A 15489-nucleotide genomic window follows, 5' to 3' on the forward strand; every position below is an offset into this window, starting at 1 on the left:
AAATTAAACATGCATAGATAAACCATGTCAAATTCTTTATTGACCATTTGATTTAGACCGAAATACATTAGCTTTGTTCATTGTCAAAACATGGTTTATTTATGTATGCCCAATCAATGTTATAAGTAAATTATCATTATAGGATAGCGTACACTACAGGCATAGAAGTCTACCATTCCAGCCTCCTTAAAAAAAAAAATTATCGTTTAAATCTAACTTTTGAAGTAAAACTTTCAAAAACACATTCGACCTCCTGAAATATGTCATGCTTACTCTAGCAATCATATTTTGGTAATTTATTAAGTTCTATATACTGTGATCACTACTAAAGTTTGTAACGGAAATCAGTTAAATAACTTGTTTGCTTTCTATTTAAACTATATTTACATTATACATAAGTAATTGTAATATAGTTTTAAAGGTTTTTAGTTTTCAATATTTAAATGCCACATGGAGTGATTTCTTTAAGAGGCCAGGTAACCAATTTCTTATCTGGGTTTTAATTATGGTGACATAAGTAGTTCATATGTATAGTAATGATATATATATTTTTTAAATATATATGATGAAATATATTATAAATTATAATTGGTTAGTAGTAGATATTAATTTGGTATCTTTATTATTAAGATATAACAGGAAAGCTAATACCATATTTTGTTCCCCAAAATACATTTTCGTACATTAGGAGGAAATAAGCCTATTTTTTTAAGTAAAATTAAAGGTACATTATGCTATTTTTAGCAGTAATATTATTAAATGTTAGAATAATACATAATGTATTCCTTAAAATCGAGTATGTGGAACTGGATTTCTTAAAATAAGAGCACTCTCAGCTGACATTATGGGTAGCTTATTTTCACTATGATAATTGACTAAATGACTAACACTTTCGAATATGCGATCTTTTGTTCTTACTGCTCCTTCAGGATCGATTAATAGTAAATGTTTTTTAACATCTCCTTGTAAACCAGTCAAAACATATTGCCCAGGAGATCCCTGTGACTCTCTCACTAAAAAGTCGCCATCCTAAAATTAAAATAATATGTCAACAAAATATAAATATTACTAAATAAATTATAGCTTAATGTCTTCCGCTTACACTACAATATATAATAATTGTACATAATATAACTATTAGATTAAAACTTACATGCTTTAATAAGGTTTCAGCATGTTGTCTCGTAATACTCCCATGAAACCAAATTTCATCTTGAAGTTTGGGAACCGTGACTGGTATTGGCTCATTATCCACAAAAGGCTCTGTTGAAATAATAAAATAATTGTACTAAAAAAAAATCATAAAATTAACCTACAACAATCATAATTTCAACAAATCAAGCTGCAAAATTATTTATTTTCTTAGGTTAAATTTAAATTTCTTGATTTTTTTTAAACATGCTATATAAAATATACAAATGTATAACAAAAACTCAAATATTTTCTTTTTTTGATAAATAGACTAGGTATTATAAAAAAAACTTACGCATATCAAATACGTCTCGTGGTTGAGAGTTTTGGTTTTTATTGCCTACTACAAAATCATTGACATAGTTATGAGCTAGATGTGGTGCTAGAGGTGGAGGTGCTTCACAGTTTAAATCTATTAAGTTATTGGAAACCAATCGCTCTGAAAAATAAAAACAAAATGTTATAACAATTAAAAGTGTGTACAATATTGATAGTTATATACCCCTTGTTCGATGATCATGATTTGAGGGAAGAGGTGGTACTGGAGGAGGTCCAGAATCTGGAGGTGACTTCCCAGGTAAGTCATTATAATATTCACGTTCATCTCGTGTACTTGAACTCATAACAGAAGCTGGCTTAGTCAAAAACTGTTTAAAACGTAAATCAAATGCTTGACCAATAGTAGTGATTACATCTTGAGCCAATTCACCTTCTCCACATTCTAATACATAACATGCTCTCCAGTCTTTTATATCTTTTGCTACAAAAGCAACAAAATCTATTGTGTCCTAAAGATTAATTAGACATGTTTTTTTAAAAATAAAATCCCCATAAAAATTAATAATACAAACAAATAACTTACAGTATCACCTCCCGATGCAAATGATATTCTTGGCATGTCATGAGTTGAAATTACTGCATGTGTATCTCGTAACTTTAATGTCAAGCAAGTACTTGATATAGATAAGGTTACATTAGATCCCGCATGGTCCATTATTGGATGATCACCTATAAGTCTTAACATTTTTTTGTCTACCTAGAATATTAAATTGTGGGTTAGACCAAAGTGAATTAGTACATATAACTGAAAAGTTCTACTACCTTCCTTTTTTTGTCAGCAGTTTTTAGGCCTGCAGCTTCACAAACTTTATTAATACATTCTCTACAATTAAAAAAAACAATAGAATTAATATTATAAATAAAACATCGAAGAATTAAGATAGTTAAAACATATTTATATAATTCCCAATATTTATTCATTAAGAACTATAGTAGCAAATTATTGTAAGCTGATCATAAAATTAAATTTACCATGAAGTTTTTTTAGCCGTTAGAGGTAATTTTCATTGTTTTTTGTATGCTCATTTAACAAAATTAATTTTCTAATTATGCAGAAAGCTCATAAATTTACTTAATACATCATATATATTATACTTATAATTATTTTACAAGAAAATTAAAGTATAAGTAGCATTGAAAAACTTACAAGAATCAGAACCTTTTTTATTTAATATCTTTTGTTATTATACATTGTCATAATGTTCAATGTTTATGTATGGTAATTGGTAGGCAGAATATGCATTAGCATTGTTCTACACACAGACAATAACCAACTCTGTTTTAAAAATAAGGTATAGTTTCATAATTTAGACATAAATCTATAATAACATTAGTGTATTTACAATTTTCTTCTAGGCTGTAATATGCAACAAAAAATTTCCCCCTGGCTACCTTATGTAATTCTTGCTCTCTTTAAGCAAGTTTGTGTACTGGTGTTTGTTTGTTAACAACATTGTTTGTTGTTTTCAACTTTCAATTAGGAAAAATTTATTTAGTATCTATTTTTAAATGTTTGATTTTTAAGAAAAGCAATTATTAATATTTACGTTGCTATACTTTCAACATAAAAATATAGTATTAAACCTACTGTTATAATGAAATAGTTTATTTGTGGCATTTAATCATTAACTTCTACTTAAAAAAAAGAGTATTTTATTAAATAAATATGTTATTAATAAATAATAATGTATTTATAAAAATGATAAATTTTACAATGGATATAAATACCTACTATGCAAAAACTAACCTAATAATAATTGATTGGCCTTCTTAGAATAAATTATAACAATAATTAAAAGAGAAATTCAAAAATAATAACCCAACTCACCCCTGAGGATAACCTCTTAAATAGTGAAATTGGAGTACTAACAAAACAATTTGATTATAAAATATGTAGATAAATATATAAGATAATATATAATAATAGGGGGAAAAATAGTAATTAGTAGTTAGTAATGAGTATAAATAGATAAATCTATTCACATCAAATATTCCATAAGAACTATAAGTTGTTTTTGTTATAGCTCAACCATACATTAATCTTTTTTTGTATTTAATATAAGATTACCAGCTAATAGTATGAATTGGAACTCTATTTAATAGGTTTAAACCTACTTGTGAAAAACATCGGGTTATCTTCTTATTAGAATATTCTAAATTTTAAAACTAGTATTAGTTTGTGATTTAATATCAATATAATTTAAATTCTTATAAAAACCCTAATTAATGAATTATAAGTTAAAGAACTATTGTTTTTTCAAGCACTTAATATGTTATTCATTAAATATTAATTTAACTTACTTAGCGACTAGGAACCTTGTCTCAAAATCTAAACTCTTCATTGATGTTAATACCTCAAGACATCCAATATACTGAAATATTTATTATTTAGTATTAAATCATTTATTTATAATCATGGTGTTTTTTTTTTGTCATAGACAAAATTGTATGATCTTATAATCTATATTGTCAATTAGAGTAGAAAGAGATTGAACTTTAAAATTTAGAAGGGATAAGAAAGTAAAATAATTAAGTCTGTAGCCTGAGTCTGATAGCAGCTGTAAAGTTGGGTAGCTCCTAGGTATATTCGGCAAAGCGGCACAGAGTAGTCCCAAGAGAAATGTTTGTGTCTAAATAGAGATGCTGTGAGGTCTGAAGAATAAAACCAAGGTCAGAACTTTAAACCATTTTGTAACAAATCTCTTCAATATTTTTGATTGGAATGAGATTGCTAGTGAGTATAAAGACCCAAATCACTAAAGGCAATTACATTTTTCAAAGGCGAGTACAGGACATAGAACAAAATTATTTATTTTATTTAAGTGTCAAGAGGTAAAATGATATCTCAATTGCAAAAATATATTGAAATTTAAAGGAAAATCTTACATTCCAAAATAAAAAGGGAGAATTTATTTTAGGTCAGAAATTGTATAGCCTTGTTTTGCTCTTTGATGCTATACAATCTATTAACTTTTCCAAAGAAAAATATAAAACTAATTAACATTATTTGTACTGATAACCCAATAATAATAAATAAACTAATTACTCGAACTTCATAGCAAACACTACTTCTTGTTATAACAGTATCTGGATGTAGCCAACCTCGAGAAGGTTGATTCATAAAACTACCCCATGAATCCGGCATTTTGATTAAAAAAAAATATAGTTTTGAGTTTCTGAAACTATAAAAAGTTTTTAAAAATAAGTATGTTAAACAACATCAATAATACTAAATAAATAAGTAACAAACAACAATTATATGTTAGGTAATAGATACACAATAAAGAGATTATGAAATAGGTACTTTCTGATTTACCTAAATTTTATTGCTCATAGATAAAACTATTTTTTTTTATAGATTTCATTTCCATAATTAAAACTTACATTTAATACACTTTTAAAAACAAATAATACCACAAAACTAGTCGAAAATATTAGTCAACATCTGTAGGTATTTAATGACTAATTCACTAATGTTACTTGTTAGACGTTTGACATAACTTAGTGGAGAGGGTAATTTCATTCAGTGATAAAAAAATAAAAAGTGATAAACCCCATTAACATTTTGATAGATGATAAAAACAGATCTTATTATCATATTATTTTTATAATTTATCTTTGAAGTTTGAATAATAATTCTGTTAAGAGAAATAAGTTTTCTCTACTTATTTAATATTTATGAATTAATCATTTATTGTGTCTTTATTTTTGTTGGAGGTTTTTCGTTTTACAGTAATACTTGGTTTTCACTTTTCTAATCTAATTCCCAATTACCTAAGATTCGATATCGATAGTCTGATGTGTATTAAACTGTTAAATGTGTTAGACTATTAAACTATTATTTTGATTGTTTAACTATTATGTAGTTTTTAGCTGTAGGTACATTTATAGTTAGATAATAGATATCTTCCAAGAAGAAAAGGAATAGAAACAAAAGAAATGCTAAACTGATTATACATTTTTAGTCATGAAATATCTTTCGGAACAGAAATAATAAATAAATATTACTACCTATTTTATAAAAAAAAAATTGGGTAATTGGTAATACGAGAATGTTTCATAAAAATAGTATTTTATCTATTTTCGTGAAATCTTCAATTTTATTTAGAAAAAAATATAATTTCCAATCATTTCCAAAAAGTCATGTCAGTTCAACATTTAACGAATGGATATTAATGTTTTTTAAAACACATCCTCCTTACAATAAGTTTGTGTTAAAGCCAACTACACTAGTAAATAATGATTTAGAGGCAAGAACATTGGATAAAGCTCCAATATCACTAAAATGTAATACAAATAATGAATTACTCAACAAATTCTCATCTACAAGCTCATTATCAACAATTAATGAAATTGACAAAGAACTTGAAAATCGTATTGATGTTATGACAATTGAACAAATAATGCAGTTGATGGATTCTTGTTTGACTTCAAAAAATAAGTTATCCAAAAATTCTAAAGCGTTTAAAAGATGTCTTCAAATAATGAATGAAAATTGGTTTAGAAGGCCTGATTTAAATTGTTATCAAACTGTACAATTGATGTATTATGCTAGTATTTATAAACATAAAGCATATAACACGATTAGTTTTGGTTTGCAGAAAATAATGAATGAATTAAGTTATGTGAAAAAATTTAGTAATGAAGAACTAAGTGTTTTGGCTGTTGCTACTTATAAGACTGGAGTTAAAGTTAATGACAAACTTTTAAGATTATTTGTCTATAGACTAGAAAAAAAACTAGACGAGCTTTTACAAAAACCTATACTTTTTATATCTTTACTTAAACCATTAAAAAAAGCCAAGTACCATGATCCTACACTAATAAAAACGCTAACTACCTCCCTTAAATGTGATGGTAGTAATCTAGTAATAAAAGATTTTACTTCCAGCGTTCATTTACTTTCATACTTAGCTGATTCCAATTGTGGTGATATAAAAAATTTACAAAAACTTATTGACTCAATTGAAAATTCAATGGTAAACTATATTAAATACAAAGTTAATTAAAAAAAACAAGAGTTTAAATTATAAATTGAATTATTTTTTTCAGATTCAAGATAATATGAAAAATTATCGAATAAAGGATTTAACCAATTTTCTATTTTCAGTTAGTTATTTAGGAATAACTCTAAGTAACCATATTGTAGAAATAATAGACAGTTACTTGTATGAAGTTTTTAATACTAAAGATAAATGTATTAAATATTCCAATATGTTAATCAGTGTTTGTTTATCTATGTGGATGCTGAAATGGACATCTTCCAAGTTAATACAATTTGTATTTTCCCAAGTACCTATTTCTGCACTAAGATGTATGAAATTAATAAAGTATCAATAATAATAAAAAATTCATATGCATGATCATATACATTTATTTGTAATGTTACGTTTATATTTTGTAGCGCCAAATATTCATAAACAAAATAATAGGCTTGATCTTTTGTTAACATCGGTTTCCATTGAAAAGCCAGAGCTCCTGCAACATTGTAAATTTATTGAAACAATAGAGAATATGCCAAAACCTTGTAGCCATATAAATGAGCGACCTTTATTACTAAACGTTTTTAAGAACTTACAAGAGTTATCCAAGGATTTAAAGTTTTCAAGTATAGAGTACAACTTTAGCATACCAAATCTAAAAATACTAGGAATTAAAATTATAAATAATAACAAGTAAATATTTTATTACTAATACCAATTATTATTATCTCATATAATTATTTAACCTTATTGTGTTGTTTTGAGGAATAAAATATATGTTGAAGTATTGGACAGTTGTACTTGCCTTGCTAATACAGGAATTCCTAACGGTACAATGAAATTAAAGCTCCGATTAGAATCAAAATTGAACTTCACTGTTATTACTGTAAGACGAAAGGCAACATGTTTTATGATATAGTATTTTTCATAATTTATAATTTATTTAGGTGAATCATATGGATAATGTTCTACAAAATTCAAAATCGTTGAAGATTTATTTGGAATCATTATTATTAAAACAATTTAATATTGTGTAGCTAACTATTTTAATCAGTAAAATGTTGTTACTTATTTTTTTTTTTTTTTTTAGTTTTGATCCAAAGCTAAAAAGGCTTTTATATTATATAATATATTTATAGTTTTTTGATTATAGTTATATTTTACACAAATATTTACATTTTTGTTAATTATGTTAGAAACAATATACCATACATAGAATATCTAATTATTGGTTTTTAATTGAGAGAAAAAATGAAAATGACACATATTTTAATAAAAAGACAGTTAATTAATATAGATAAGGACAAAATGTCTGAGAAATTTTGGTGCTCATCACTTGGATGAATGTCGGACTTGTGACTTTTTGAAGCATCATGTACAAATTTGGTGGACTAGTTCAAGGTATACCATGCAATTTTCCAGTAGAGCGCAATACAAAATTGTGACCCAGCCTAAGTCAAGTACCAATGTGTATAGCTATTTAGCTCCCTATGTTCTATTAATCAAAACAAAACTTTGAAATTTTTATTAATTGTATAGAAAAAAGCCTGTATAGTGGATTGGGACGGGGGAAATGAGACGGCGAGGTCTATATGATTTATTTTAACTGAAAGTTATAAAATCACTTTCAAATAAACACTTTAATGCAAATCTGTGATGGTATAATTACAAATATTGATAAAAGCTTTGTATGTTATGACAATGATGTTTAAAACTGTATTTTTAGTATTAGAGTTTTTCGTCTTCACTACACAATCCACCTCTACATTTCACTATGGTTTTTAGCTCTCCCAATAAGAACGTAAACCAAGTTACGCTACCTAATATTCCTTAAAGTTCATATTGGCTACTAGGTATAGGTAGTAAGTAAATATTATTTGCTCTCGTCTATGCCTACCTCGGTGACCCCTACGGTACCACTATTATTTTTTTTTATTATATAATAAATTCACCATGTAAGTATAACTAAAATTATGAGTTCTTGATATTTTTTTAGCAATATTATAAGTGTTTTTAATTTCTTGGTAAATTATAATTTATATACCAACATAATCTATTTTTCCCTATATATTATGCATTATGCTATGAGGTACTTCTATTGTTTATTAAGAAATGGTCGTCAGAATCGTACATTTGCACGTGGTGAGGCCGATGACTATACGTGTTTTGACGTAGAATCTCCCTTATATTATAATTTATAACATTTTAAAATGGAAAATATTATTTTCATTTTATTATATATATGTATAATATTTGATTTTGAATAATTATTGATTTATAGAATTATCGATAGTGACATAATTCTGGAAAGATGGCGTGAAGAGGTGTTGGCGGCAAAAACTCTTGGAGAGTTTTAAAAGTCAAAAGAAGAAGAACAATATTCAGAAATCCATTACGATTTATGCCTTTTGCCTACCGGCTACCATTAAACGCCGATGTTGTATTATGCATCTTGTCGGCAGTCTGTGGTAAGATGTTAATGCTGAAAAGCACCAACTAAGAATACTATGATACTATCTTAGTTCGTGCTAAAAAGTACGAAAACACGATTTTTTGTTGTCTATAGTATCTACTGACTAGAGATGATAACATTTTATTATTTATCAACATAACCTAAATGAACATTTTTTTATGTTGCTGTCGGTGTCGTTTAACGTTTTATGTTGAATTGATTGCTTGTATTTAAATGTAAGTTATAACTAATAACTTGTAATTTTCAAAATTATCTTTTTATAAATACCTACAAAAGTTATGTATTAAAGTATAAAATCATTAACATTATAGAAAGAAAATAAGACGAGATCCCTCAACTACTATGGATGATTTTGGCGCCGATTTGTTTGATGAGTTTGAAAAGCCGACTGTCAGCTCGGTGACTCCATTAGCAAGCAAAGCAATTAATGGAAATCAACAGGATTCTATAGATAAGTATGTGTTGTAGTACAATAGATCATATTTTTTATATTGAAAAGTCTATATTTTGTTCTTTAATAGTTCTACTAAAAGACCTTTGCAACTTTCTGATGACGAAGAAGACAATTTAAAGAAGCCTAAAAATCCAGACGATCTTTTCTTTTCACAAAAGTAAGCACTGTTTACACATTTGGTGTAAGAAATGTTTTCAGCATAATTTATTGTTGAATTTAATACTAAATGGTTTAAATCTCATATGAAATATTAAATTTCATTCTTAAAAACAATTACTAGGATGTTTTTAAATAATAAAATTAATTGATCTATTCCAAAGTCGAATAGTCAATAGTTTAAATGAATACTGTCACCTTATATGGTCGGCATTCTATCTATAACTTATAGTTGATTAAAAAATTGATTTGTATTTGTTATTTTACTTCAATCTATCTCATTAAATTATAACTGACTGATTTTACATAGATTCTAAAAATTTTATTCTTAGAATAAAAAATAATTTAGGTGTATCATGCTAAATATATTAATGTATTAAACCAAGAACCCTGGTTTCTGAAGTATCCGTGTTATTGAATTAAAATATTTATCCAGTTTAAATAATACAACTATTAAATAATGTATAATAATATATAATGTGACCATCCATAGTCTAATGTCTAAAAGGTAATAGTGAGCGCTAATACACTGCAGTGTACCGTCTTACTCTCTTGGCCACTTATCTTCCATAATTATAGTATTTATTTGTATTACGTTTTTCCAAAGATTGTTTTGTAATTTGTTTGTATTTGTACAATTCAGATTTATTAATTATTATTATATCAGAATATATATAAGTCTAACTTGAAGAACTTACCTAAATCTTAACCTTAACACAAATAGTAATAATAAGTAGTGTAGTTATTTGTTTGTATAGTAATAAAAAAAATATCTGTCCAAACTATTTTAATTAATTAATATTTATTTTGTTTCTTTTAAAGCTTTGAATCATCAGTCCCTAGAATAAAAATTTTTGCTGTAGAAGCTCTAGATGGGGAATCATGCATTCACGAAATAGCAATTCCTCCACATTTTGATTATGTACCATTAGATCGAAAAACCACTAAGACTCCAGCTAAAGTATATGAATTTGAATTGGACCCCTTCCAAAAAGAAGCAATTTCTTGCATTGAAGGAAACCAAACTGTACTTGTATCAGCACATACTTCAGCTGGTAAAACTGTTGTAGCTGAGTAAGTATTCAATAGTTAAATACTTATTAAGTATCTATTAAATACTTATGTTTATTTTGTGCAACCACAGATACAGTATAGCTTTGTCATTGAGAGAATCTAAACGTGTTATTTATACTACTCCTATTAAAGCTCTTAGTAATCAAAAATACAGAGAATTTCATGAAGAGTTTGCAGATGTTGGTTTGATTACTGGCGATGTTACAATTAACCCAACAGCGAGTTGTTTAATTATGACTACTGAAGTAAACACACTCTTAGTTATCTGTTATTACATACATTTTATCTATACAATTTAACAATATAATAACACCAACCAATTTAGATTCTTCGTTGCATGTTATACCGAGGGTCAGAAGTTTTAAAGGAAGTAGGATGGGTAATTTTTGACGAAATCCATTACATGCGTGACAAGGAACGTGGTTATGTTTGGGAAGAAACATTGATTTTATTACCAGACAATGTACGTATGGTTTTTTTGTCAGCTACGATACCAAATGCCAGACAATTTGCCGAATGGGTAGCTCATTTGCATAATCAACCATGCCATGTCGTCTACACAGAGTACAGACCTACTCCTTTGCAACATTACATTTATCCAACTGGGGGAGATGGCTTGCATCTTATTGTCGATGAGCACGTAAGCTAAATATTAAAAGCAGTCAACATTTTGTATCTTAATAGTTAATATTTTATTAATTCTGTTCAGAATAAATTCCGTGAAGACAATTTTGCAATGGCTATGAATGTTTTATCAGCTAATACGCAACCAATAAAAAACTACGGACAACAAAATAGACCAACCGTGAATAATCCAGAAAATGAATCTCACTGTTTTAAATTAGTGAGAACAATTATGGAGCGTAGTTTTGCACCAGTAATTGTTTTCTCGTTTAGTAAAAAAGACTGTGAGTTATATGCAATGCAAATGGCCAAATTAGATTTTACATCAGGTAAATTATTATTTTCGTATCCTATAAAATGTATTTGTATTTTAAAATATTGTAAATATTTATTTTGTAAAATAAATGCTGCTCTCACCAATTTGGCTTAAAATTTAAGTATTATTAAGCCTGTAGACTAGTTTTATATTTAATATATAATTTTTAAGCTAATTTGGGTAGAATGACCATTAGTAATTTACCATTCATAAATTAAAATTTTGATTATTATTAGATGTCGAAAAAGGATTAATTGATAAATTGTTTGAAAATGCAACTAAAGTATTAAGTGAAGATGATCGTAAGTTACCAGCAGTTATAAATATTGTGCCTTTAATAAGACGAGGAATTGGTATTCATCATGGAGGTAAAAAAACATATTTTGTGAATTATTCCAACCGTTGTATTAATATTATTTTTTAACAATAGGTCTTTTACCTATATTAAAAGAAACCATTGAAATCCTGTTTGGTGAAGGATTATTAAAATGTCTTTTTGCTACTGAAACATTTGCTATGGGCTTAAACATGCCTGCTAGAACAGTGTTATTTACGGCTTGTCGCAAGTTTGATGGAAAAGAAAGACGATTTGTATGTGTTTGTTAATCAACTATTAAATTAGGTACTTATTAATTGTATATAATATGTATATTTTAATCAGATAACATCAGGAGAGTACATACAGATGTCTGGTAGAGCAGGAAGACGAGGTTTGGATGATAAAGGAATAGTTATGTTAATAATTGATGAAAAAGTCAGTCCAGACACTGTTAGGAATATTATTCAAGGGAAGCCTGATCCTATAAATTCAGCATTTCACTTAACTTATAATATGGTATTAAATCTAATGCGTGTAGAAGAAATCAACCCTGAGTATATGTTGGAAAGAAGTTTTTTTCAATTTCAGAATCAGGCATCTATACCAGAGCTAACAGAAAGTATGTAATAGTTATCATTTTAGTCTTAGTGGTATATAAGTTCTTGTTTATTTATGAAAAATGGTTTATTGACAATAGAGATATAAAATTCCAAGTTTAAGTGAAATATGTATATATTAACTATTTATAGCTTTTGTCTATTCTAAAATAATTTTTAATTTTGGTAGAAGTGAAAGAGTTATCAGATAAAAAGAAAACTATAGCTATTCAAAATGAATTTGATGTCAGATCATATTACTTAATACGTCAACAACTTGATTTATTAGCAGATCAGTATCATAAGCTTTTTACAAATCCAACACACCTTATACCTTTTTGTAATCCAGGCAGACTTGTTAAGGTAAGTGAATTAATTATTATAATTTACAAATATATATTTAAAAGAAAAAAGAAATAAAATCAATGATCCACATATTATAAATTATGTGGTGATACTAAATAAATTATTATAACTTTTTCCTAGGGAAATTACTCTATTACCTGTTAAATTAAAGTGGTTAAAAATAAAAAATAAGTTATTTAATATTTACTACTTTTTTTTCAAATAAATAGATGTTTAGTTTTTTGCAAAAAACTATAAATAATTCTGTAGTGCTCAGGTAAAAGGTCTTTTATTAAAAATAACTAATTTTGGTAAAATAAAATTTAAACTTTGAATAAAACTTGACAAAATATTTGTATTCAAATAACTTTAACAATAAACATAAAATGTGTATCTAGTTATATAAAATTATTTTACATGAAAAAAATATTTTTAAAAAACAATTTGTCCCTTATTATATTAACCCTAGTTTCATAATTTTTGAACTTAAGACCTTTTACCCGAGCACTACAAAATTATTTATAGTTTCTTGTAATTTATTTATTTAAAAAAAAGTAAATATATAAATATTCAGACTCCTCATATGTGTATTAATGGCAGTTAGCATAAACAATTAAAATAAATTAGAGTTTAACAATACTATAATAATTATAAGCTAAACTATACTTAAATGTAACAACAAACTGCAGAAAACTGTCATTAGTAGCATTGTGTAATTTTGGGTATAAAATATAACTTTTTAAAACAAGGTTGTTTTTCTTTTATATTATTTAAAATTATATTTTATATTATTATGCATATTAGTTACCTAATATTGTAATATGTCTAATAGCTTGTTTATTATAACAATAAAATGAAAATAAAAATATTTTTTTGAGAATTAATTGAATTTTGTTAATTTCAGATTAAAAAGAATGACTTAGAGTTTGATTGGGGTGTAATTTTAAATTATAAAACTGTAACAAAAAGCAAACATGAAGGTGGTGGTATAGCTGAAGCAATTATTAGCGTACTTTTAAATTTAGAAAATTCTATTGAGAAAGACGAAGAAAACCCTATACCTTGCCCACCGGGAAAACAAGGAGAACCTGAAGTTGTTCTCATTAAGCATCATATGATACAAGATTTAAGTTCATTGCGATTAAACAATTTACCAAATGATTTAAGATCCCGTGATTCAAGAATGTCTCTGTACAATAATGTCAAAGTAAATTTTCAAATTTAACCATAGTTTAATTCAAGTTCTTTATAATTTAAAATATCTGACAATTTAAATGGTTAATAACTTATTATTCAGGAAGTACTTCAAAGGTGCCAGACTGATGTGCCTGTGTTAGATCCTCTCAGTGATATGAAAATAAAAGATCCAGAATTTGATAAGATAGTAGAACAGATTGAAAAATTTGAGGGTAGATTGTTTGCACATCCATTACACGATAATGAAAATATTGATGAACTCTATGCCCAATATTCAGAAAAAGACAAAGTAAAACTAATTTAAAACTTTTTATATATTTTAAGGTCTAAAAATGTATATTTATATTAATATTAGATAGACAAAGAGCTCCTGAATGCTAAATCAGAATTAAAGAAGGCAATGTCATTGATGCAAATGGATGATCTCAAATGCCGTAAACGTATCCTAAAGCGTATGGGTTATTGTACTGCTGCTGAAGTAATTGAAACTAAAGGAAGAATAGCATGTGAACTTAGCAGGTGAAATTTTCACTATAAGTATAAAACCAAAATATTATTAATCATTATTGTATGTTTAGTGCTGATGAGTTATTAATGACAGAATTAGTGTTCAATGGTGTATTTAATGAGTTATCAGTACCTCAATCAGTTGCATTACTTAGTTGTTTTGTTTGTGATGAAAAAAGTAATGAAATCCCAGCAAAAACTGCTGAACTTGCTGGGCCTCTAAAAAAAATGCAGGTAAATAAACTCTAAACAAGTATTCATATGAATTGTTTTGGTTAAAATAATGGTTATTTTGTGTAAGTAAACTTAATATATACCGATTTTGTTATTGATTATTTATATTTGTCAGGAACTCGCTAGAAAAATAGCTAAAGTTTGTAAAGAAGCCAAGTTAGAAATCAATGAAGATGCTTATGTAGAAGGTTTCAAACCATTTTTGATGGATGTTTGTTATGAGTGGTGTCGGGGTGCTTCATTTTACCAAATATGTCAAATGACTGATATATTTGAAGGTTTGTAACACAATATTTTATTAAATGTAAAAGAATCTTCATAAAATAAAATAAACTGTTTTCAGGAAGTATAATCAGGGCGATGAGACGATTAGAAGAAATATTGAGACAGCTAATTCAAGCATCAAAAAGTATTGGAAACACTGATCTAGAAATTAAGTTTAGTGAAGCTATTAAAAATGTTAAAAGAGATATTGTATTTGCAGCCAGCCTCTACTTATAAATTAAAACGTATTGTTTTAAAAACAGTATAACTCTAGACCGGACATTTTTATTGGTCAATACATTTATAAGCAACATAATGACTTACTGTTTTACATTAATGACTTAACAACACAATATCTTAGATGTACAACCATTTTTTAAATTTTTAACTTGTCGTTATAAAAATTATAAAGTGTAAT

The 15489-nt window shown here is 26.7% G+C and overlaps 3 protein-coding genes across 4 annotated transcripts; 2 read left to right on the forward strand and 1 right to left on the reverse strand.

The window, feature by feature from the left end:
- Window positions 1-782: 782 nt before the first annotated feature.
- LOC126845726 (SHC-transforming protein 1) lies at window positions 783-5017 on the reverse strand. 2 transcript variants are annotated; one of them, XM_050584577.1, is made up of 9 exons: window positions 4915-5017; window positions 4577-4712; window positions 3832-3902; window positions 2293-2353; window positions 2054-2227; window positions 1694-1979; window positions 1487-1630; window positions 1154-1263; window positions 783-1029 (listed from the first exon to the last, which is right to left on the reverse strand). In XM_050584577.1, the coding sequence occupies exons 2-9, from the start codon at window positions 4673-4675 to the stop codon at window positions 787-789; spliced, it is 1188 nt and encodes a 395-aa protein (XP_050440534.1). In that variant the 5' UTR covers window positions 4676-4712; window positions 4915-5017; the 3' UTR covers window positions 783-786. The 2 variants fall into 2 exon arrangements, with proteins under 2 accessions (XP_050440534.1, XP_050440533.1); XM_050584576.1 differs by having other exon boundaries at window positions 4847-5014.
- Window positions 5018-5143: 126 nt separating this feature from the next.
- Window positions 5144-7576, forward strand: LOC126845721 (uncharacterized). The gene is made up of 5 exons (XM_050584566.1): window positions 5144-6509; window positions 6583-6844; window positions 6935-7205; window positions 7278-7398; window positions 7460-7576. The coding sequence occupies exons 1-5, from the start codon at window positions 5583-5585 to the stop codon at window positions 7547-7549; spliced, it is 1671 nt and encodes a 556-aa protein (XP_050440523.1). The 5' UTR covers window positions 5144-5582; the 3' UTR covers window positions 7550-7576.
- Window positions 7577-9075: 1499 nt separating this feature from the next.
- On the forward strand, window positions 9076-15463 carry LOC126845720 (exosome RNA helicase MTR4). Its single transcript, XM_050584564.1, has 17 exons — window positions 9076-9200; window positions 9297-9440; window positions 9507-9596; window positions 10418-10669; window positions 10740-10914; window positions 10995-11309; window positions 11379-11622; window positions 11846-11977; window positions 12040-12200; window positions 12271-12547; window positions 12715-12887; window positions 13774-14076; window positions 14167-14355; window positions 14422-14585; window positions 14645-14807; window positions 14923-15085; window positions 15151-15463. The coding sequence occupies exons 2-17, from the start codon at window positions 9328-9330 to the stop codon at window positions 15306-15308; spliced, it is 3072 nt and encodes a 1023-aa protein (XP_050440521.1). The 5' UTR covers window positions 9076-9200; window positions 9297-9327; the 3' UTR covers window positions 15309-15463.
- The last annotated feature ends 26 nt before the right edge of the window (window positions 15464-15489 follow it).

This window comes from Adelges cooleyi, unplaced genomic scaffold (genome assembly GCF_023614345.1).
Source record: "Adelges cooleyi isolate 19-005CV unplaced genomic scaffold, UGA_ACOO_1.1 ACOO_flye_CR_arks_rails_tigmint_CR_PRNA_8, whole genome shotgun sequence".
NCBI classification, from domain to species: domain Eukaryota; kingdom Metazoa; phylum Arthropoda; class Insecta; order Hemiptera; family Adelgidae; genus Adelges; species Adelges cooleyi.

What these genes read in the sequence shown, in the direction of transcription:
- LOC126845726 (XM_050584577.1), bottom strand. Translation starts at nt 4,675, where the DNA reads ATGCCGGATTCATGGGGTAGTTTTATGAATCAACCTTCTCGAGGTTGG. An exon ending in GTGTTTGCTATGAAGTTCGA is followed by an intron (nt 3,903 to 4,576) that starts GTAATTAGTTTA and finishes TAAATATTTCAG; the next exon opens with TATATTGGATGTCTTGAGGT. An exon ending in TCATGATCATCGAACAAGGG is followed by an intron (nt 1,631 to 1,693) that starts GTATATAACTAT and finishes TTTATTTTTCAG; the next exon opens with AGCGATTGGTTTCCAATAAC.
- LOC126845721 (XM_050584566.1), top strand. Translation starts at nt 5,583, where the DNA reads ATGTTTCATAAAAATAGTATTTTATCTATTTTCGTGAAATCTTCAATT. An exon ending in ACCTATTTCTGCACTAAGAT is followed by an intron (nt 6,845 to 6,934) that starts GTATGAAATTAA and finishes TATATTTTGTAG; the next exon opens with CGCCAAATATTCATAAACAA. An exon ending in AAAATTATAAATAATAACAA is followed by an intron (nt 7,206 to 7,277) that starts GTAAATATTTTA and finishes TGTTGTTTTGAG; the next exon opens with GAATAAAATATATGTTGAAG.
- LOC126845720 (XM_050584564.1), top strand. Translation starts at nt 9,328, where the DNA reads ATGGATGATTTTGGCGCCGATTTGTTTGATGAGTTTGAAAAGCCGACT. An exon ending in CTCTGTACAATAATGTCAAA is followed by an intron (nt 14,077 to 14,166) that starts GTAAATTTTCAA and finishes CTTATTATTCAG; the next exon opens with GAAGTACTTCAAAGGTGCCA. An exon ending in AATGACTGATATATTTGAAG is followed by an intron (nt 15,086 to 15,150) that starts GTTTGTAACACA and finishes AACTGTTTTCAG; the next exon opens with GAAGTATAATCAGGGCGATG.